Genomic DNA, 23,466 nt, shown 5'->3' with positions numbered 1-23,466 from the left:
ATATTTTTCTGGTCATTATATAATTTGGATGATAGCAAAGTAGCAAGTAGCAACACTCAAACACACATTTGGCTATATGAGAACCACGTTTCCTTGCTTGCAAATCAGCACCTCTTTTTTTTTGTCAAGACTTTAAAAAGAGAAATTTAAGTACTAAACCTAACCAGAGGATTCAGGAAAATAAAAAATGCCATTTTAATGAAATAGAGAATATTGTTTTACAATAATTTTGTGTGTTCTACAAGAAATGAAGGATCATTTTTATTTTTATTTACATATTTTTTCCTCTACAAGCAAAAAAAAAAAAAAACACACAAAGATAAAACCTCTTGACTCTTCTTTGCCGTTTGGTTTTTTTATTTTACTTCTTATTGCATAATCCTTATTGCCTCTAGCAGTCTTCGCCGGGGAATTTTCTTTTCCGGTAGCTATGCTCCGGACAGTCTCTTGTTTAGCTTCGCGCAGCTCGGCCTCTCTATTCTTCCGCTTCTTTCGTCAGTTCCCTCGCTCTTACATGTCTCTCACATCCTCCACGGCCACTCTTCGTGCCCCCAGTCGCAGTCTTCGCCGGATTTCCTCTCCTTCAGTCGCCGGAAGACGTTTATTCCTCCGAAGAGGTTTGAGGGTTCCATCCACCGCTGTTCGAAGTGTCAATGGGCAGTTCTCTCGTCTCTCTGTTCGCGCCGTCGCCACACAACCCGCACCACTTTATCCTGGTTGGGATTTTTCGGATATGCTTTTTTATTCTCCTGTTTGAAGTTTGATTGTTGAATGATTTGTTCTCTTAGTGTAGATTTCAAATTATATCTCTTTGATGGACTTGTTTAGGTACTGATTTTGTATTACAAATTTCACACTTAACCCCTTTACTTAAAGAACATTCGGATATGTCTTCTGTGATTTGTGCCTTGGTGAAATTAGCTTTAAGATAAATTTTGAATTTTAGATAGGCGTGGAGCCTTTTTTTCTCATGCTTTGTGTCTACTCTTCAATAAAGTGGGAGCCCATGTGGTATCTCAGCTAATGTATGATTTCCTTTTTTTGTTTCTTGGGATTCAGATGTAGGTCGAGATGAGGCTGAGAAGCTTGGATTCGAAAAAGTGTCGGAAGAATTCATCTCTGAGTGTAAATCAAAGGCGATTCTCTTCAAACACAAGAAAACAGGTTGTGAGGTGATGTCTGTGTCAAATGAGGATGAGAACAAGGTGTTTGGCGTTGTCTTCAGGACTCCTCCGTAAGTTTAGCTCATTGTCTTTTTATAAAGGTGACTTGAGTGTTTATTAGGTAGTCAATTTAAATTGGTACCTGAAATTTAACTAATCGAATTGGTCAAGTTTATTACAAATTACCAATGGTCGTCATTTTTGGATTAGTCCTATAAATTGTTTGGGCAAGTCATTTCGTTTTCTCTACGTTTTTGGTACTTGTAAAGTCGTCTAAGCTTTGGTGGGCAATAACTTGTTAGATTGATTGCTCAACGCCTTGTAACAGAGATGATATGAGCGAGACTGTACATTCAGTTGATATTGGCCCCACAAGGCAACCTCCTTTTCAAAGGAATCTTAAGTTAAGGATTTCAAAACTTTTACTGGACGTGATTTATAAATCACAGTTTTGTTTTTATTGCAGGAAGGATTCCACTGGCATTCCGCACATACTGGAACATAGTGTTCTATGTGGGTCAAGAAAGTACCCGCTCAAAGAGCCATTTGTTGAACTACTCAAGGGAAGTTTGCATACTTTTCTAAATGCATTCACATATCCTGATAGAACCTGCTACCCAGTTGCGTCCACAAATACAAAGGTAAAATGAGCCATATAGAAAGTCCTCCATTTGTTGTCCTGGAGGGGATAACCTCTTTCTTTCTAATATTTTTATTTATATTAAGTGTTTTCTGATCACATTACATCGCTACATATGTAGGATTTTTACAATCTTGTCGATGTATATTTGGATGCTGTCTTCTTCCCCAAGTGTGTGGATGACGTGCACACTTTTCAGCAAGAGGGCTGGCACTATGAGCTTAATGATCCCTCAGAAGACATATCTTACAAAGGTTTTATTTACTTTCCTCTACTTAATAGTATCTTAGTATTGATATTATCTTTTTGTTTATTTGCTACTTCATATATACTCACTCATCCTATCTCATCGGTGATCTTGATTTCAGGTGTTGTTTTTAATGAGATGAAAGGTGTCTATTCACAACCTGATAACATTTTGGGGCGAATTGCTCAACAGGCAAGTTTTGGGTTTTCTTTACAATACCATATTTGTATTGTGCATTTCTATTAGATTTGAACTGCCAGAGATTCTGAAACTGAAATTTACAAAAATGTTGGTTTTGACCTTATTAATCAACTAAAAGATGTAGCCAGTTGAATTATAAACCTATCTTTCTTGAACATGCGGCGTGGACACTTAATACCAAAAACAGTGTTAGATAATCTGATATCATAACGTCTCCGTATAGTGGTTCTGATGAAATGACTTACTACTGTTTTCACTTTTATTAGGCCTTATCCCCAGAAAATACATATGGTGTTGACAGTGGAGGTGATCCAAAGGATATCCCTAAGCTGACATTCGAGGAATTTAAGGTTTGTTAAAGTCAAATTATTATTCTAGTATACTGCTATAGGAGCGTGATGGAATGTGTATCCTCTGATGCATAGTATATATATATTTTGTTATGGGAAAATATCAGGAGTTCCACCGTCAGTATTATCACCCAAGCAATGCCAGAATCTGGTTCTATGGAGATGATGATCCTGTTCATCGCCTCCGTGTTTTGAGTGGTAAGGAGTGATATCTCCTTTTGTCTTATTAAAAACAATCCTTTTATTATTTTGAGTTTGTTGTCTATGTCGATATTGAAGTACATCTTATCTCCTATATGTGCAGAGTACTTGGACATGTTTGAAGCAAGTCCATCTCGCGATAGTTCGAAGATTAGACCTCAAAAGTTATTCTCTCAGCCTATCAGACTGGTTGAGAAATATCCTGCTGGCCGAGATGGTGACCTGAAAAAGAAGCACATGTTGTGCGTTAACTGGCTATTGTCTGAGAATCCCTTGGACTTGCAAACTCAACTTGCACTTGGGTTCTTGGATCATCTTATGCTGGGGACTCCTGCTTCACCACTAAGAAAAATCTTATTGGAGAGCGGTTTAGGAGAAGCTCTTGTCAGTAGTGGGATGTCAGACGAACTCTTGCAACCCCAGTTCAGTATTGGTATGAAAGGTGTGTCCGAAGATAATGTTCAAAAGGTTGAAGAGTTAATCATGGCTACTCTGAAAAAGTTGGCAGAAGAAGGGTTTGATAATGATGCTGTGGAGGCATCCATGAATACAATTGAGTTTTCTCTGAGGGAAAACAACACAGGATCTTTCCCTCGTGGTTTATCACTTATGCTCCAATCTATTGTAAGTTTATATGCATTTTATGTTTACGTTTCTGTCTATTTAGGGATCAGTCCTTATTTTATTATTGGCTGTTTTAGGCAAAATGGATATACGATATGGATCCTTTTGAGCCATTAAAGTATACAGAACCATTGAAGGCCTTGAAAACCAGAATAGCTAAGGAGGGATCGAAGGCTGTCTTTTCCCCACTGATAGAGCAGTTTATTTTAAACAACTCGCATCGTGTTACCATAGAGATGCAGGTATGCTTCTTTTACAAGTTTTTCATTGCAATTTACTGTTTCTTAGATTTTGTGCTAAAAATTAGTTTTGTCAGCCTGATCCCGAAAAAGCTACTCAAGAGGAAGTGGAAGAGAAAAATATCTTGGAAAAGGTTAAAGCGAGTATGACAGAAGAAGATCTTGCAGAGCTAGCGCGTGCTACAGAGGAGCTGAAATTGAAACAAGAAACCCCTGACCCTCCTGAAGCACTGAGATGTGTCCCAAGTTTGAACTTAGGTGACATTCCAAAAGAACCTACTTATGTTCCCACTGAGGTAATCACTTTTGCTAGCCTTTGCTCTTGTTGTATTTCCTTACAATTCCCAAGCTTGCGAATTTTACTGATATGTAAGTTATAAACAATAGGTTGGAAATATCAATGGTGTGAAGGTTTTGCGACATGACCTTTTCACAAATGATATAATCTACGCTGAAGTAGTATTTGATATGGGTTCGCTGAAACATGAGCTTCTTCCGCTAGTACCACTTTTCTGGTATGATTTAGGCTTTCTTTTGAAATTTTTGCCAAGTTTTTTCAGAAATGTGTGTGGTGGAAATCCTAAATGAAGAATTTTGCTAGATGCTAACTATTCGTCATAGCTTCCTTGTGAGTTATGTAATTCATTTGATTGGACTTCTATTCTGTGCCAGAAACTTGCATGCTATATTTCGATAGTTTTTGTTCACTTAAAACAAATCTGATTATTTCTGGTGTTCTTCTCAGGGTAATTCATGGTGCTTGATTTTCAAAAGCATAGGAAATTTTCCTATTTTAGAAAGTAGTAATTACTTTTGCCTAAAAAAAAGAAAGTAGTGATTACTTTGGCAGCTGTAGTAACGAATGTTTTGTTTGATATTAAATTAAAATTTTAACTCTGATACAAATTGTTTTTTGACAGTCAATCATTACTGGAGATGGGCACAAAAGATTTGACTTTTGTGCAACTTAATCAGTTGATTGGAAGGAAAACGGGAGGGATATCAGTTTATCCCCTTACATCATCAGTTAGGGGTAAGGATGAACCATGCAGCAAAATTATCGTACGTGGAAAATCCATGGCTGGACGTGCAGAAGACCTTTTTAACCTGGTACTTTGTCATTTGATATTCCTTGCTTTAGATTATTGCATTTCTCTAGATTTGTGTGTATTGTGTTATGGGATGTGTAGAGCTGACTACCTGATAGATTATGTATTCTTGGGCCTCCAAGATATATAGTGTTAATGTCTGTTGCATCCTGTAGATAGTTTGCTAAATGTGTTTTACCAACTTCCTTGCCTCCATGTTCAATGTATGTTAAGTTATGGGATGTGTAGATATGTCTACCTGATGAATACTGTTTTCTTGGGTCTTCAAGAGACGTAGTGCAGCTGTTAATGTGTAGATCTTTATTTTATTTTTCCTTTTTTACTAGATACAAAAGTGCTGCCTCTCTCATATTTTGCCTGTGTCGCTTTTTTCTCTAATAAATTGATATTTTCTGTCTTTCCTATGAGTGCTGAATTGCCTTACATAGCAACTCTGACTGGAAAACTGGTTTTATCTGTTAAGATATATAATGTAACCTTGCAAAATTTGGAATCATGGTCCAACTAAACATTTCTACAGTCCCATATACTATTTTGTTTCTGTTGAACTTATTGGTTGTCTTTTATTTTGTTGCTTTTATCTTGCTGCAGATGAATTGCTTATTGCAAGAGGTTCAATTTACAGATCAGCAGCGGTTTAAACAATTTGTCTCTCAAAGCAGAGCACGGATGGAGGTATGCGCTGTAGTAGATTTTTGTCATTCTGCCTTTTGCATGATAAGTCGAACTTGAAAGTAGTAATATAAAAATCACTTTTGCATTCGATTCAGAACCGCTTGAGGGGAAGTGGTCATGGAATTGCTGCAGCGAGGATGGATGCAATGTTGAACATTGCTGGATGGATGTCTGAACAGATGGGTGGTCTCAGGTTGGAGCTTGATATTTCTTTATTTGACTTTTAAATTTACCTTCTTCTTTTTTTTGGGGCAAATTTTTACCCCTTTTTTATTGCCTACTCTCTTGTGAATCGCTATTGAGAATGAATTTTATTCACATTCTAGAGTTATTGTCTATTATTATTTTGAGACTAGAGGAACCTAACAAAGTAAGCATCTCTTTTTTGTAGTTATCTTGAATATTTACATACCCTTGAAAAGAAAGTGGATGAAGATTGGGAAGGGATTTCATCCTCACTTGAGGAGATCAGAAGATCTCTCCTTGCCAGGAATGGTTGCATAGTCAATATGACTGCTGATGGGAAGTCTCTCACCAACGTCGAAAAATCTGTTGCGAAATTTCTAGATTTACTCCCTGAGAACCCATCTGGTGGGCTTGTCACTTGGGATGGTCGACTTCCTCTGAGAAATGAAGCTATTGTAATACCAACCCAGGTAAGAAAAAAGGTGGTTTATACAAAATATTAGAATCTGGTTGGGTTTTGGGTTTTGGGTTTTCGATATAGTAAACTCACATTCTTACTCTCTTTGCAGGTTAATTATGTTGGAAAAGCAGGTAACATATACAGCACCGGGTATGAGCTTGACGGCAGTGCATATGTTATATCAAAGCATATTAGCAATACATGGTTATGGGACCGTGTTCGTGTAAGTGGTGGTGCATATGGAGGTTTTTGTGATTTTGATTCGCATTCAGGTTATAACTGCTTCTTACTTCCTTGAATGTTAAAAGATTTGTTGTCTTAAATATCTTCCAATCTTAACCTGCTCTCTTTTGTTTCAGGGGTATTTTCTTACTTATCGTACCGGGATCCAAACTTGTTAAAGACACTTGATATATATGATGGAACCGGAGATTTCTTACGTGGCCTTGACGTGGATCAAGAAACACTCACTAAAGCTATTATCGGAACCATCGGTGATGTTGATTCATACCAATTACCTGATGCTAAAGGTTATAGCAGGTAAATGATTTTTTCATTTAATTCATTTTGTCTGACCGTTTAAAACGTACATAAGCGAATCCTGAATCAATATTGTCAAATCTCTTTCAACCAGTTTGTTGAGGCATTTACTTGGGGTAACTGACGAAGAACGACAAAGAAAGCGTGAGGAGATATTGACAACAAGGTTGGTTTACTAGCGACATTCTATCGATAAGTGTTCCTTTGCATTCTAATTTATGGTGTTTACTGACTTTTAATCTCCTTGTTGCTTCCACAGTTTGAAAGACTTCAAGAATTTCGCAGAGGCAATCGATGCAGTTAGAGATAACGGTGTCGCGGTGGCTGTGGCATCCGCAGAAGACATTGATGCAGCCAACAATGCACGATCTAACTTTTTCGAGGTGAAGAAAGCTCTCTAAATGGATCGGACAACGTTTACAATAATACTTGCGATTGAGAATCCCTTATGTGTCTCTAAAGGAGTCAAATGCCTTGATCTCAAAGCTAATATCAAATGTCCAACATTATGAACTTTCACAGTAAATTAAATGAAGCATTTTTACCGTCAGTATTTTTTACTCGTTGTCTTCCCTATCCAAATTGCCTCTATGAGAAATCTTATTAATTCAAAATTTATTAATGTTTTCGTAATTATGACTTATTGCATTACGACAAATGCTTCAATAAAAAAAAATCAACAGATACGGCTTTCTTCTATTATAGATTTATTTCTTTTTTGCCCAAAAAACAAAATTTTAAATTTCTCTTATAGATTTGTATATACATCATCAAGTTTACATTTTCATCGCACACAAAATTGGTATGTAGTAACGAATTGGTATATGATAATCATGTTTATGGTAGTATATACTAGGATGAAGAAAAAGTAATGGAAAACTAACTTGTCTGCAAACTTTTCATATGCAAAATAAGTTAACAATCTTGCATTGGACATGGTCTTACTACTAAAGAATGAAAAGATGTATATAGAAGTAGATTGTTTTCGGATTTGTAACCCTATATGAGAACCACAAGGTCCTTGGCATATCAACTCTTACTTCTTAAGATCCAGATCGATTCAGCATTAGAGGTAAGTCTTCAATTGTGTTTTACCACGCATGCTACTTAAATTTCATATTGATGTTTGAGGGGTGAGATATCGATGTCATTCAGAAAAATTAAAAGTGGTGTTAGTAGTTTCATAATTGTATACATGTGTTATTTAATTTAATTTACTTTGACTATTAATTTTTTATAAGGAAGATATCCATAATAAGAAAAGGACCAAAAGGTACAACAAGTACAATGTAAATAATGTAATGGTAACAAATCAATATAATCATGAATCTAGTATTAAAAACTTTGTTCAAAATCTGTAAGTCACCAATACCAATAAAAGCAAAAAATACCACCATATTTTATACTATTTATAGAGAAACATTGTGTCAAAAGAGAACTCATAAACAAACCATTTACAAATATAAATACCTTGGGATGTCATATAACTTTTCAAACATCCTTTTGTTCTGTGTTCATCAGCTAGCAGATCTAAGATAGATTTGTAAACAACAGTTCTGTCTCTCTTTGCATAATCATGCAAGCACTTACTTCCGCATTCCTCTCTCGTTCCCTCGTCCCGACCACTTCTCCACGTCTACGACTGCGACCACGATCAGCAGTTCCCATGACTATCGTTTGCATGGACAAATCACGCAAGGAGAAAGTGGTTGTGATCATGGGAGCCACGGGATCAGGCAAGTCACGCCTCTCGATCGATCTCGCAACCCGTTTCTCTGGCGAGATCATCAACTCTGACAAGATTCAATTCTACAATGGATTGGAGATCACTACAAATCAGATGAGCATCCATGAGCGATGTGGAGTCCCTCACCATCTCCTCGGTGTGCTCCCTCCAGATGATGGAGAGCTAACTGCCTCTGAATACCGCTCTTTGGCGTCGCGGTCCATCACTGACATCACTGCTCGTGGAAAGCTCCCGATTATAGCTGGCGGATCAAACTCCATCATTCATGCCCTCCTTGTCAACAGTTTTGACCCCTTAACGTATCCATTCTCTCCTAATGCCTCCATTTCTTCCGACTTGAGGTATGATATCTCGCTACTATATATATAGTTCGTTTTGTGTCATGTTACTCTTCACGAAGTCTAAGTTCTCATTTAGTATATATATTGTCCAGAAATATAATGAATCTAGAAGCATAAACATCTTAACTAGAGCACCTTTTACTTATAAGTTTTAAGTGCATACTTCCACGTAGTAAACGTAAAACTCAAACGCAAATGGAAGGAGAACCTATTGTTTACACTAACCATTTATGTGTTTGCACTGATTAAAAGGTACGAGTGTTGCTTCCTCTGGGTGGATGTCTCAGTCTCGGTCCTCTTCGAGTCCCTCTCAAAACGTGTCGACCAGATGATGGAGTCAGGGATGTTCGAGGAGCTTGCTGATTTCTACAACCCGAGATATTCGGGTTCAAAGAACCAAACCGGGATTTACAAGAGCATAGGAATACCCGAGTTTGACCGGTACTTCAGCTTATACCCGCCCGAGAGAAACCACAAGGTGTCCGAATGGGACAAAGCGAGAAAGGCGGCATACGAGGAAGCTGTGCAAGCAATCAAAGAGAGCACTTGGCTGCTTGCAAAGAAGCAGATTGAGAGGATCAAGCAGCTGAAAAGCAATGGATGGGATATTCAAAGGTTGGACGCTACGCCGTCGTTTGGAAGACCGTCAAGGGAGATTTGGGACAAGACTGTTATGGAGGAAAGCATCAAGATTATGAAACGTTTCTTGGTGAAAGATAAAGTTGGAGTTATTGGTTAGTTTGATTTGAAAATCTAAACAAACACAAATTATGTGTTCTATACTGCTCAGATTATTGATGTTATATTTCTTGTTAAAATCACTTGTTATTTGTTTGGTAAATTCAAATACTAGTGGAAGTTTTGATATTTACTATTATTTGTTTCATAAGTGTTATTTAGGCTTTAGTTCTTATTGAGATTAACAAATATTGAACTGTTTTCAGTAGAAAAACATCGTTTATATATGTGCGCGGGAAAAAACTTGTTATTTCAAAATCCACGAGTTTAATGTTAACTTCTTTTGATATTTAGTATTATTTGTTTGATAAGTGTTATTTAGGTTTTAGTTCATATTGGAATTAACAAATTATGAACTGTTTTCAGTAGAAAAGTAACGTTTATATATGTGCGCGGGAAAAATATTGTTATTTCAAAATCCACGACTAATGTGAACTTCTTTTTTTTGGTAGGAAGTTTAATGTTAATTAAAAATTTAGTTTGTCCGTTAAATTTTTACTAGATTTTATTTAACAACGAGTTTAACATATTAGAAATTGTTTTCAGTAGAAAAATAAACGTTTAAATTCGCGGGAAAACCGTTATTATTTTAAAAACAAATAACTAGCTTATTTTAAATTTGAAATTTAATATTTTTTTTTGAGTAAATTTTATTTTACACGATTTAACAAATTAGCTAGAAACTTTTTCAGTAGAAAAATAAATGCTTAAATTTGCACTCGGAAAAATACCTTATTATTTCAAAATCCACTATTTTTAATGTTAAAACCTACATATTTGATTTTAAAATTAGTGAAGATTCTAAATCCTACATATTTTTTTAGATTTCGATTCTTAAAACTTATAAACCAACAACATTAAGCATTACGTAAATAATTTTGATGGAATATGAGTTGAAATATTTCTTTTTTGCTATTAGATAAAAATTTTATTAATATATGATGATCAATATTAATCCATATGTAACATGGTGAAAAATAAATAAAGTTTATTAATAATTATAATATAAGAAAAGACGGTGATATTGAAAATATTAAATTTATGAAAAAGTGGATGTCAAAAGAAAGGAAAAAACTGATAATTAATTTACAAAAAAAAACTTTTTAAAAAAATGTAATCTATAGAGAGTTTCTAATTAATTAATCATTATAGAGAGAAGAAAAAAAAGTTTTTAAGAACTTGTTGGTTCTACAGTGATATTAACTATGAAAGCTTTAGAAAAAAAGAAAAAATAAAGAAGAAAATAAATAAATAAAGTGGCTTTTAGAACTTAAAAAAAAAAACTTGATTGGTAAAAATAAAACTGTTAAAACTTTAAAATGGTTTTAAAACCTTAAAAATCATAACCAATCGGGCCCGAAATAATTTTCATACTTTTGCGAAGAATTTAAAATTATTGTTAATATGGTAATCATTGTAATCAACCAAACATTATTTATTTATCAAAAACAATGTCATATATGAGAAATGAAACCAATGTTATATGATAGATATATAAGATCGTCTTTGTATATATGCTATTCATTTTTTTATCTCCTTCTTAATTTTTTTTGTTAACACCATCATAGCCTGTTTTTATTCTGAACTAAATCCGAGCCAAAATTGAAACCACCAATATATATAATATGCTATTCATTTTAGCTCGAACTTAGGTATACATTATATGCGAACATATATTAGCTAGTGTAAAACAATCCACTAATATCAAATATAAGTTCGATCGTCCAGTCTACGGTTATTATATAAAACTTGAGACTCTTTGTTCGTCTTCTTAGGTATTTACCACCTCCTACTAAACAACAATTATGATGAAGAATAATATTATCCAGTCTAAAGCGTCTTCTCTTAATTACTTATACACAATTTGATATATGATATCTTACCGCTAACACTACACGCTATATATGGTCATTGTAAAATACACATGGGAAGGCTCAGTTACCTTGAAATAAATTATGGATCATAAATACCAAACTGTACAAATTAGATCGACCAGTTCTAACTTGGTCATATCATTATCACTATATGATAAGTGGTGACAGACAAAACAGGTTCATTTACTTGAAGACTCAGATGAACCAGAATTGTGAATTTATGATTTATGAACACAGCCATATATAAGATGAGTTGCTGATGGTCATCAGTCTCTTCAGTGGTCCTTTTGTCTATGTAAACTGTAACAACAACAACAAGAAAAAAAAAAGTGAATAAAGAGAATCGACAAAGGACATCAAAGAGTAAGAAACATAAAATTAAAGATAAATGTAAGATGAGAGACAGTTACACAGATCCCGACCCCAACTGAAAAATAAAGCTCACCAACTAACAGTCTTCTGTCTTTTCTTTTATTAATAAATCACCTAATTAAACGTGTAATCCTTTTACATTGTTTGACTTTTGTCTATGTCATCTGTTAGAAAACTCGAGCTCCTCGATTGACTTTTTCTTTTATGGCAATCAGGTGTGACCAGCAGATAATTCTCAAGACCCTAGATTAGTAATTAACAACCATGTTTGTATCATATTCTAGAGATTAATTAATAGAGTCTAATCTGGTTTTTTGTTCGTTTGAGAATCTTTCATATGTAAGTTTTATAAATCTATCTATGTTATAGATAATTTAAGGCAAGGTGTAGATTCATATTCAAATGAGTTTATCAACGTATAGAAATCTAAAACTGAAGATAAAATAGTTCATATATAAGAGTTATATTGTGCAAGAAATTATAAGAGTTTTAGATTATCACAGAGAATGCGATAACACAATAATTCTAGATTTGATCTCATATAAGGAAAAAGATGAGAGTTGTTCAAACTAGCAACTGTCTAACTTACCTTATAAGTTATATTAAATGTTTTAAAACCAAATTTATATGAATATTTACTTGTTAAAACCCTAGTTACATGAACTAATAGATTATTTTTTTTTATCAAAAATTATCTTAGGTTTCTTAATTATGAATCCTCTAATAAATTTTTTGTTCTTATATAATGCAATTCTTTTGTTCTTATTAATAATGTGTATGATGACATTTATGCAATTGCTTTTTTCATCTTATTTAGAAATCATATCCTTTTTCTTTTTCTTTTTGCAATCAAAAGTTTTTAAATTCTGATCTAAAGTTTTGCCACATAATACAAAGATAACAGAAGGATATTAAGAAAATGGAATCAACTCAACTTTTTATTCTTTATATATTCCTAACAGCTTATTAAAAATGTGTGAAACTAAACTGCTTTCTTGATGAATTATGTGTTTCAATTTCACACACAAAAAAATTACTGGTCACTGAATTAATTATTATATAAATCTATATACTATAATCATTCCCTCATTATGTATCTTAATAACTCTCTAAATAAATGCCTTGGTCAGCGAATTCGTTGCATCAGTCACTTATTTACTCGACGATTCTTCTTTTTATTAGTACAATTTATTGAAAATGGTCCAATTCATTGGAAGAATAAAGAAGTAGTTATGTAGTATATCAATTAGACAGACTATATTAATTTGAAAAAACTAGCTTAATTGAGTTTTAGTTGTTTATATACAATTGGTATTAACTGTAGGGGCAATTTTCTCGTTGAACTTCTTAAATGAATCATGAGTCTCTCTATGTTGCTATAATATACTAATATGGTTTAAACACATGTACATTGGTTAATTTTCATAGAACATGTCCCAAAAATGACGTATAGGACAAAATATGTTGTTGGTGTGAATTTGAATGAAGGGAAACAAACACATGCATGGAAACTTACAAAATATATATGACTTAAATTAAATGATGTTTCTAATAAGCAAGATTAATCCCAATTATTTTTTGTCTAGATTATTCAAAGCAATATTTAGCTTCTCATCGGTTCATCGATGTTAATTTTGTATAGTGTGTCTAATTGCATGTAAAAATTTACCACTTAACAACAACTAAAATTGTTCGACAATAATGTTTTAGTGTACGTACGTATCCTTTGTAAGTTTATGAAATGACGTACATATAACCTTAAAAGATACTTAGTTCCACATGAAAATATTTCCAACTCTATGTTCTGGCTCTTAACATATATATACTCCAGCAGGCAGCACCAATCACACAAAACCATACATGATAAATAAATAATAAAAAACGCGTAAAATGAAAGGGATCAAGCTGTGTCTACCATTCATATATAACCTCGATACGTCACATCACTTATAGTCATGTAACTGATCATGAAATATATATAAAAATCCAGTTACTACGGGGCTAAATAAAACTTGTTCGATGGTTTCTCACAATAATCACATAAAGGGAGAGAGTCATAGGCTCGTAAATAACATAGCTTTGATGACAAAAAAATAAAAATAAAATAAAAATAACATAGCTTTGTAGTTTTACCCCGGTATTGCAAATCGAAAGTTAAAAAAAAAGTAAATGATTGAAATTTGAATGTTACGTTTTGCACTACCTCCTCCTAACTAATGTTGTAAATGATTGCGTTTTGAATTGCTTTCAAAGGAAGCCAAAGAAATCGCAAAAAAATAAAACAAAAAACGCGTTTGGAAATCACAACGGCGTTTGCGTAAGAAGGGAAAAAGCGAAACTCCGTAACGGCGCCGTTAAATAACAAAAACTTCCGTCCGGTCACGAAGGAATATAAAATCTCATCCGTAGAAAGAATCAACGGCTCATGATGGATGGATTCGTTCCTTTTCATCTCCCCTCTCTCTTCTCCGCCCCCACCAAAATCTCCTCTGCTTTGTTAACAAGCGAAACCAGAAATAGAAACAACCAGAGAGAGAAATATATATATATATAGAGAGAGAGAGAGAGAGAGAGAGAGAGCACACCAAAATCAAAGAGAACGATGAGCGAGAGAAAGCGAGAGCTTGAAGAAGAAGAAGATTCAAACACAAGAGTATCATCACCTCTGAAGAAAAGGAAGCTCGATGACGCTTCTGATTCATCATCGGACTCTCATCATGAAGACAACGACGTCGTCTTCGTCGCTGCTTCTTCTTCTTCTTCGTCTTCTCACTCCGTTGATTCTTCGGCGGCTTTAGCTTCGGATGAATGCTCAGCTACATCCACCGCAGAAGAAAACGATCAGAGCTCATCGAGTATCAGCTCCGGTTGTTGTTTCACCAATCAATCCAAAGAAATCGCGAAGAACCGTTCGACGTTTGTTACAGATCTGGAGGTGAAAAAACTCGTCCTCTACTTGATTCGATTTAGTCAGATGATTTTGGAGAAAACGATCGCTTTTTAAAAAAATTTGTCACTTATTCCTCTGTTTCTCTAACGAGTAAGCTCCATTAATGTTTGTTTTCAGGCTCATCAAATCTCAGAAACCGAAACCAAAACCTCAACATTAATCAATAGCAATTTCAGGTTAATAAATCTTTCTTTGTTTTCCCCCAAATTTTATAACTTTTTTCTTCTCCTTGTTCTCGCACTTTGATCTTTGTTTTATTTCTTTCTCTGTTATGATATTTGTTTTGTTTTGTCTGGGGGACAGAAGAGAGACAAGTCCAGTGAGCGAGGGGTTGGGAGAAACAACAACGGAGATGGAATCATCATCCGCGGCGGAGGTGAGGAAAACACCAACGCCGGCGGAGATAGAGGGTTTTTTCTCTGAGTTAGAAAATGAAGCAGACGACAAGAAGAAGCAATTCATAGAAAAGTGAGTCCATTTTCTGGGAGTTTGCTTTTTTCTTTTTGGGGTTTGGGGGAAAGTAGAGTCCGTACACACACAGAGGGAGTACGAACAACAATGTCTGCGTGCGCGCATGATAAACCGACGCGTGGTTTAGCAAATATCATGAGAGAGAAGCCTTTAACGAACAGACACTTTTTTGGTTACAGGTACAACTTCGATATTGTCAATGACGAACCGCTTCAAGGTCGCTACAAGTGGGATCGACTTTAACATCTATAGGAAGAAGAAGAAGAAGAAAGAAGCAGCTGGAAAAAAAATAGGTTTTTGTTTCTTTGTTCCTTCGTTTTATATTCCACTTGTGTACAGCTCTCTCTCTATCTTTTAAACTTTTGTATATAATTAAAATCAAACCTTTATAATTATAATGAAATTTCGGATCTTGATTAGTAGGGTATTATTACAGTGATTTACCCATGGGTTTTGTTATGTTCCTGTGTTTTAAAAAAAAACCAAACGGAAGTATACATACAAAAATGGTTTTAAGGCAGAGTGCATGAATATAGAAAGGTGCTTCTTGTTTGGATTCTGAAAACTAAACATTGGATGCTTATTATTACTACAATTATTTTTTTGAGATCCTTGCAGCCATTATTGTTATGTTTCTGCCTCTTACTCAAATTATTGTTATGTGTTTTTGTGTTGTCTCTTGCTTGTCATTCTAATTCTTGCATATGCAGTTTTGTATATGTTTTCTAAATGTTTCATAGTTTGGGGTATGATACATAGTACTCAAATTTTACAAAAATATCTGAAACCAAGAGTTTGAGTCCCTTTATTGAAAATAAAAAGTAAGGAAAAATTGGAGAAAAGAGGAAAGGGGGCACCCATGACATGACTGTACAGTTTGGGTCTGTACTTCTCTATAAACTGCCAATTCTACAAATATTAAGTATTTTTTTCGTTTAATATTCTTTTATTTATTTCGGAATATTCCTCTGTTTTTCTCTTTGGTTTGGTTCCTGTTGTTGTTGTTTTGGATCAGTTCATCAGCTCTAAACACTTGGTCCGCTGCTAGGTAAATACCAAAAAGACAAGACAGTGCTTATGTGGAGTTTTGTCGTAACAAAATACCATCTTGATTGATTTCGATATATTAATTCATGTCTACGTGTATTAAGCTTTTTGGTAGTAGATAATTAATACACAAATGAAATGAGGGATTAGGAAGAGGGAAGTAAATCTCATCATTGCATGGGATTTGCTCATTTGAGGCCTTTCTTTATTTTACCCATTTCTTACCGAGCGAGCAGACGGACATATGCACGTGCCTCTGTTCAAACATGTTTTTTTTTTTTTTCTTTCTTATAACTATTTGCTTCGATTTATATATATATTTTAAAATGTACAATTTCTCGGTTTCCAACTTTAAAGAGAAACAATTTGATACGAGAAACATAAAACCTAAAAGAGAGACAACATCATATGGGTTTAGACTTAAGAGAAAAGTCCGACGACCGATCGTTTAAAGGTTAAAAAACATATTCATGATCGTATCCTCTCCTTCACACATTTAGTCCACACGGACGTGAACATACACAAACAGGATCATGCAAATGCAACTTCCATTTTCTACGTCCACATGTCTCCTTTGTGACGCAACCAGATAAGCATGTACGTACCACTATATTTTTAATCTTTTTTTTTGTTGGGTAAGCATACCACTATATTTCAATTAACAAAAAAATATATTTAAGTGACAATGCCACACGTGTATACATTATGAACATGCGAACCCATATCTAATATTATACTTACAACTTATGTAAAACTTGATTATTATTTTTGCACATATCATTTATATTGGTGGACTCACACAAAACATGAACATTATACATTTATATTTGTGTCAGAACGGCGAATTGGGTGTAGAGAGCAAGGAAATAAACATATATATACACTGACTGCATTGTATGCATACTTATACTATTTTAGACATTTCTTTTCTTGTGTGTGGGCAAGAGAAATAGGTGTAGTAGACGTGTAATAAGTCAAGTGGGATATATAATGGGTAAAATCGTAAAAGGAGGAATGAGTCTTGGGATTGTGAAAATAGTTATCGTTAATCGTTTGTTGAACATTAATGTTTCTTCATCTATTTTTTTTTTTTTTAAAAACCCCACGTTTTAAAGTAAAAACAAAATATACACTACTATACTACCTTGTGAAAAACTTTCAACAAAAATTTCAGGTTATAAACTCTTCTCTCTTAATTTTTATATATTGTTTAGCCCCAATCGCAAATTGGTCAACAATTATAGTGACCTCAGAACTTCGAAACAAAAATGCTTCAGCCGCTCTTGGATCTTGGGACAAGTATATCAAATTTGTTTCAAAAGAATGTCGAAGAATAATACGCTATGTATCGCAAATTTGTAACGAGATAGTTCAGAGATTTGGGCTTTGAGCTGTTTCTGGCCCAATACTTAAGGTGCCCACCATCTCAACGAACTGTTCATGCTCAACCTCAGTATTTAATCATTGTTTTCATGCTCATTTGTATAGACGTATGGTTTCAGTCGAACTCCACTTTTCCTATACGATGACATAACGGCGATTATAATAGACAATACCAACTAGAATTTATATCAGAAAATATGCATTAATTATGAAATTTGTTCTAATTTAATTGCGTGGAAGTATTAATTATGGCCCATATAAGAAATCACTTCTATTTTATTTAAAAAGTAAAATAAAATAAAAGTTAGACACATAAATTATTTTGGTATTATATTTGTCCCTAAGCTATTTATTTGGTCTCGTTTGTTACTGTGAAGAAAATTCTAGAAAGAAGAAGATGAGTAATTGGCTAATTGCTTAATGCAGCCTTTGTATATACTTTATTTTTTTTTGTTTAACCAAAGAATTTCAGCTGGAAAGTTATATAGCTTTTACATATATATATACAAACTAACCCAAAGAAGACTAATATAGTGTTGTTGATAATATAACTCATTGTTTAGAGTTTTTAAATGTTAAAGAAAATGAAACTAAAGTAAGTGAAAACAGAAAATTCAATTAATACTGTCACGGAACTATGTGATACAAAAAAACACAGCTGTAGTACTACTGATTACTGAGACTACTACTGACTGTTTTTATTTTGGCTGACTCTTTCTTCACAGTACAAAACGGTTAAAAAGTAAATTGTATTGGATTCTTTTTTCTTAACCCAATCAATCCCTATCCTCGTAATAAGTCTGATTAATCAATCAATCAATCAGTTTAGCAAAAGTGCGGTGAAATGAGAGCCGTCCGATCATCATAAAAAACACAAACACGGCTTAAGCACGAATATGGGCCCCACGTTTCGGCCACTTTCCCACAAGACCCATTTAGTTTCGTTTCTTCTTCTTTAAACCCATTTCACTTCTCTCTCTCTCTCTCTCTCCGCCTCCCTTTTAAGACCAAATCGCTCTCTCTCTCTCTCTCTCTCTCCGCCATTTCTAAGAGCTCAACGAGCTCACTTTCTTCACGCACTTTCTCGTAACGAAGATATTCACAGAGAGATAGAGAGGGAGAGAGACTGAGCCAAGAAGAAGAAGAATCTTGAAGTTTTTGAATCCAACTGCTCCAAAGACCAGATCGGATCGGGTTTTTTTTATTTCAAGAACATTTTTTTTAATCAAGATGCAGACGACCAACGGCTCAGATTCAGCGTTGGCAACTTCCGGATCCACTCCCACGATTCAACAGACCACTCCTCCACCTCAGCAGTGGCAACAACAACAACAACAACAACAACAACCGCAACAGTGGATGGCGGCCATGCAGTATCCCGCGGCTGCTATGATGATGATGCAGCAACAACAACAGATGATGATGTATCCTCACCAATACCTTCCCTATAACCAAGCTCCTTACCACCCTCACCCTCACCAATACGGGTCTTATCAACACCAACACCATCAGCATCAGCAGCAACACAAGCCTCTTGACCGTGGATCTGTTGAAGATGTGAAGACTCTTTGGGTCGGTGATCTTCTTCATTGGATGGATGAGACTTATCTCCATTCTTGCTTCTCTCACACCGGCGAGGTATATATATATCTTCTCTTGCTTATCCATCCTTTCATTAGTATCTACTCTGTTTTGGAATTGTTACTTGTAAAAAAATTGCTAAAAATTCATCCTTTTTTTGGGTTAATCTTTGACATGTTCTTGTGTTTCCTTGTCAAGCTAACTCGCAATTTTTTTTAAATAACTTAGTTGGATTAGATTAGATCCAATGGGAATTATTGAATTTGCGTAGATACAAATAGGGTAATGGATAACAGCATTGACCTGAAAAGGACAGGGACAAGTTCAGTTTTCCTTAGGCAAGAAAAAGTACTCTTGTACCTTGCCACGTTTAGTTAAAACTTTTTCTGGTAAGACAAATAAAGCACACACATAAAGTACGTACACAAAGAGAATAATTGCATAAGATTTTTCACTTTTTCATGATCTAACTAATTGCTCTGTTTTGTTCTTTCTCTGATGTTTCTTGTTCTTTTTGGGGATGGATGGGCAGGTTTCTTCTGTGAAAGTTATACGTAACAAGCTCACTTCTCAGTCAGAAGGTTATGGCTTTGTTGAGTTTCTTTCACGTGCTGTAGCTGAAGAAGTTCTTCAGAACTATAGTGGTTCAGTGATGCCTAACTCGGAGCAGCCTTTCCGTCTAAACTGGGCATCTTTTAGTACTGGTGAAAAAAGAGCTGTAGAGAATGGTCCAGATCTATCCGTGTTCGTTGGAGATTTGTCTCCGGATGTGACTGACGATTTATTGCACGAGACCTTTTCTACTCGATACCCTTCTGTCAAAGGCGCCAAAGTTGTGATTGATTCCAACACCGGACGGTCCAAAGGTTACGGGTTTGTTAGGTTTGGTGATGAAAATGAGAGATCAAGAGCTTTGACAGAAATGAATGGAGCCTTCTGTTCTAACAGGCAAATGCGCGTTGGCATTGCAACCCCTAAAAGAGCGGTTGCTAATCAGCAACAACATTCTTCACAAGGTAAGTATTGGACACTGAGATTTCATTTGTTGTTTGGTTTCTTTACCATATAGACGTTAAAGTTAACAACTTTAATGAGGTCTTGTTGCACTCAACTATAAAGTTTTATGTTTTCATCGGAATAGCTCTGATACTGGCTGGTGGACATGGAGCAAATGGTTACATGGCTCATGGCTCGCAGTCTGATGGCGAATCAACTAACTCAACAGTGAGTTGTCAAATTTAGTTATATGTCAGTATCATTCTATAGACTCTATATGTTTTTGTTACTCATTTTTTGAGTTTTATTCTACTGCAGATATTCGTCGGCGGCATTGACCCTGATGTTACTGATGAAGACCTTAGACAACCTTTTTCCCAGTTTGGGGAGGTTGTTTCGGTGAAGATCCCAGTAGGCAAAGGATGTGGATTTGTTCAGTTTGCTGACAGGTGCAGTACTCATCTAGTTAGTTATGTTGGCTTGTCAATCACATGCTTGAGCAACCAGTAAGGTGCTTATCTAGTAGTGAATAAAGCGACTCTGCCTTGGTTTTAACAGGAAGAGTGCTGAAGATGCAATCGAGAGTTTGAACGGGACAGTTATCGGCAAGAACACTGTCAGACTCTCTTGGGGACGAAGCCCAAACAAGCAGGTAAGTATTTCAGTTTGGAGTTGATGCATTCTATCAGTAGAATACTATTTTTTTTGCTAGGGTCAGACTTTGTGAGTAGCGTATAAAAAGTAAAGTCAGTAGTTGATATTAGCTGTTGGAATCTGTAGCAGTAGCACCTTCCCTTCCATTTTCTCTATTGATTTAGGCAAGTGGGAGAATATCTAATACATGTCTCCATGTCCAACTTGTGTCACCAACCCTGAACATGGTCATATGTCGACATGGTTTTGTTTGTCCCACCAATTTGGTCTAGGACTTAAAAAATGTTTCTGCTGACAATTTCTCCCCATCAAGTGGTCTTTGTTTTTTCCAACTTGTCTTGAACTAAACAAAACTAGAATCTAACCATGACCGGCAATAGATTTCTCTTTAATTGTGTTAATGTGTGCAACTTGTAGCAGTGGAGAGGAGGAGACTCAGGACAGCAGTGGAATGGAGGATACTCACGAGGACAAGGTTACAACAATGGAGGATATGCTAACCACCACGACTCCAACACCTATCATGGTGAGACTTGAAAAGACTTGAGAGTGATCATCACCAAGGTGGCTTCTCAGAGGGTTTAAAGCTATGATTCAGATATCATAGCTACTAAACTTGTAGTCAAAAGGAGAATTTTGTTAGATGGATTTGATTTTGATAGACTTGTTTGTTGTTTGGAGATTCAAAAATTTTGGTTACTGGTTTGTCTCAGACTAATATAATGATGGGTGTGCCTTCGTGGATCAGTTCCGCTTAAATATTTTAACTGCTCAGATAGCCCAAAACGTTTTAAAATTAAACAATAGACCCAAAACTTTAAAATTCTCTTTTTAAGCCCCTTCAGTTTTGAAAGCTTAACTATAAGCCCCTCTCACTCTTCTTCTTCTTCTCGAACTCTCAAAACTCCCCGGAGAGGAAGAAAAGAAAGGAGAGTGAAGATGGAAGAAGCTTTCATGGCGATGCTCTCACACCTTCTCCATCTCCAGAATTCACTAGACCCTACAAACACTCTCTTCTCTTCCGCCTCCACATCTTCGCCGTCTTCAACTACACCTTCCTCTCTCCTCTCATCTTCCTCCGCCGCGCCTCTCCTCTTCTTCACTCTCGCATCTCTCCTCTCCTTCCTCGCCGTCAACAGATCTTCAACTGAATCCTCATCTTCCTCCGCTTCTCCTTCCCCTTCACCTCCTCCACCTCTTCCCGACGGCGATTACTCTGTCGCTGCTTTCCGTGCCCTAGCCACCGACCACATCTGGTCCCTCGATGCGCCTCTCCGCGACGCACGTTGGCGGTCCTTGTATGGTCTCTCCTACCCAGTCTTCACCACTGTCGTCGACAAGCTCAAGCCCTTCATCACCGCTTCAAATCTCTCTCTCCCCGCCGATTACGCCGTCGCAATGGTTCTCTCTCGTCTCGCTCATGGCTGCTCAGCCAAAACCTTAGCTTCTCGCTACGCTCTAGATCCATACCTCATCTCCAAGATCACAAACATGGTCACCCGTCTCTTAGCCACTAAGCTTTACCCGGAATTTATTAAGATCCCCGTCGGAAAACGCAGATTGATCGAAACGACTCAGGGGTTCGAAGAACTCACGTCTCTGCCCAACATCTGCGGCGCCATTGATAGTACTCCCGTGAAGCTCAGACGCCGCACGAAACTAAACCCTAAAAACATTTACGGTTGCAAGTATGGATACGACGCCGTTCTGCTTCAGGTCGTTGCTGATCACAAGAAGATCTTTTGGGACGTCTGTGTGAAAGCTCCAGGTGGAGAAGACGACTCTTCACATTTCAGAGATAGTCTTCTATACAAGAGGCTGACTTCAGGGGACATTGTGTGGGAGAAAGTGATCAATATTAGAGGTCACCATGTGAGACCATACATTGTTGGAGATTGGTGTTACCCTCTTCTCTCATTCATGATGACTCCTTTTTCCCCCAATGGCTCTGGTTCGCCGCCTGAGAATCTATTCGACGGAATGCTGATGAAGGGAAGGTCAGTCGTGGTGGAAGCCATTGGATTGCTCAAGGCTAGATGGAAGATTCTTCAGAGTTTGAATGTTGGAGTCAACCATGCTCCTCAGACTATTGTGGCTTGTTGTGTGTTGCATAACTTGTGTCAGATTGCTAGAGAACCTGAGCCGGAGATATGGAAGGATCCAGATGAAGCTGGAACGCCTGCAAGAGTTTTAGAGAGTGAGAGGCAGTTTTACTATTACGGAGAGAGCTTGAGGCAAGCATTGGCAGATGATCTGCATCAGAGGCTCTCCTCAAGGTAAAAGACATGACAGATCTTGGTCAACAAGTAGAACTTTCGACCTTGTTATCATGTAAGAAGCAGGTGCCTTCAAGTGTTTAGATAGCATTGTAGATTCAATCCTCCCTGGGAATAGAGTTGTTTTAGGTTCAAGTTTGAGGATTCATAAAATGTTAAAAAGCTGACGCTTATGCTGAGCCATCCCAACAATCTGTTTTCTGACTTAGGTTTGGGTTTATGGTTTGTTCTGTGTCACATTGAGAATCAAATGTATGACTTGTATGATATGGATGATGGGATTTTGAATTGTTAAAAAGCTGACTCTGTTGCTGATTCCAACTGTCAGTTTTGTGGCTTAGAAAAAAGTTTATGTTTTAGATTGAGAATGGAATATAACAACTTAAATGTGAAATTGTGAA

At 36.0% G+C, this 23,466-nt stretch overlaps 5 protein-coding genes across 7 annotated transcripts; all 5 read left to right on the top strand.

The window, feature by feature from the left end:
- The first annotated feature begins 320 nt into the window (after nt 1-320).
- Nucleotides 321-7,195, top strand: LOC17891947 (presequence protease 1, chloroplastic/mitochondrial). Its single transcript, XM_006296819.2, has 19 exons — nt 321-716; nt 1,060-1,234; nt 1,630-1,804; nt 1,925-2,057; nt 2,172-2,242; nt 2,518-2,601; nt 2,709-2,799; nt 2,906-3,426; nt 3,504-3,668; nt 3,743-3,961; nt 4,053-4,180; nt 4,586-4,775; nt 5,366-5,449; nt 5,545-5,642; nt 5,841-6,105; nt 6,205-6,367; nt 6,455-6,635; nt 6,730-6,801; nt 6,895-7,195. The coding sequence occupies exons 1-19, from the start codon at nt 431-433 to the stop codon at nt 7,034-7,036; spliced, it is 3,243 nt and encodes a 1,080-aa protein (XP_006296881.1). The 5' UTR covers nt 321-430; the 3' UTR covers nt 7,037-7,195.
- Nucleotides 7,196-8,211: 1,016 nt separating this feature from the next.
- On the top strand, nt 8,212-9,462 carry LOC17893373 (adenylate isopentenyltransferase 8, chloroplastic). Its single transcript, XM_023785565.1, has 2 exons — nt 8,212-8,723; nt 8,976-9,462. Exons 1-2 carry the CDS (start codon nt 8,212-8,214, stop codon nt 9,460-9,462), a joined length of 999 nt encoding a protein of 332 aa, XP_023641333.1.
- A 4,709-nt stretch (nt 9,463-14,171) lies between these two features.
- On the top strand, nt 14,172-15,547 carry LOC17891547 (cyclin-dependent kinase inhibitor 6). Of its 2 annotated transcripts, none has more exons than XM_006298501.2 (4): nt 14,172-14,642; nt 14,775-14,833; nt 14,964-15,125; nt 15,308-15,547. In XM_006298501.2, the coding sequence occupies exons 1-4, from the start codon at nt 14,310-14,312 to the stop codon at nt 15,369-15,371; spliced, it is 618 nt and encodes a 205-aa protein (XP_006298563.1). In that variant the 5' UTR covers nt 14,172-14,309; the 3' UTR covers nt 15,372-15,547. The 2 variants fall into 2 exon arrangements, with proteins under 2 accessions (XP_006298563.1, XP_006298564.1); XM_006298502.2 differs by having other exon boundaries at nt 14,173-14,642; nt 14,961-15,125.
- A 2,984-nt stretch (nt 15,548-18,531) lies between these two features.
- LOC17890651 (polyadenylate-binding protein RBP47B) lies at nt 18,532-21,548 on the top strand. 2 transcript variants are annotated; one of them, XM_006297634.2, is made up of 6 exons: nt 18,532-19,196; nt 19,672-20,155; nt 20,281-20,363; nt 20,454-20,584; nt 20,694-20,787; nt 21,210-21,548. In XM_006297634.2, exons 1-6 carry the CDS (start codon nt 18,789-18,791, stop codon nt 21,324-21,326), a joined length of 1,317 nt encoding a protein of 438 aa, XP_006297696.1. In that variant the 5' UTR covers nt 18,532-18,788; the 3' UTR covers nt 21,327-21,548. The 2 variants fall into 2 exon arrangements, with proteins under 2 accessions (XP_006297696.1, XP_006297697.1); XM_006297635.2 differs by having other exon boundaries at nt 21,207-21,548.
- Nucleotides 21,549-21,644: 96 nt separating this feature from the next.
- LOC111831493 (protein ALP1-like) lies at nt 21,645-23,380 on the top strand. Its single transcript, XM_023785994.1, has one exon. The coding sequence runs from the start codon at nt 21,729-21,731 to the stop codon at nt 23,067-23,069; it is 1,341 nt and encodes a 446-aa protein (XP_023641762.1). The 5' UTR covers nt 21,645-21,728; the 3' UTR covers nt 23,070-23,380.
- The last annotated feature ends 86 nt before the right edge of the window (nt 23,381-23,466 follow it).

This window comes from Capsella rubella, unplaced genomic scaffold (genome assembly GCF_000375325.1).
Source record: "Capsella rubella cultivar Monte Gargano unplaced genomic scaffold, Caprub1_0 scaffold_3, whole genome shotgun sequence".
Lineage (NCBI taxonomy): Eukaryota > Viridiplantae > Streptophyta > Magnoliopsida > Brassicales > Brassicaceae > Capsella > Capsella rubella.
This window is presented reverse-complemented; position numbering and strand designations above follow the sequence as displayed.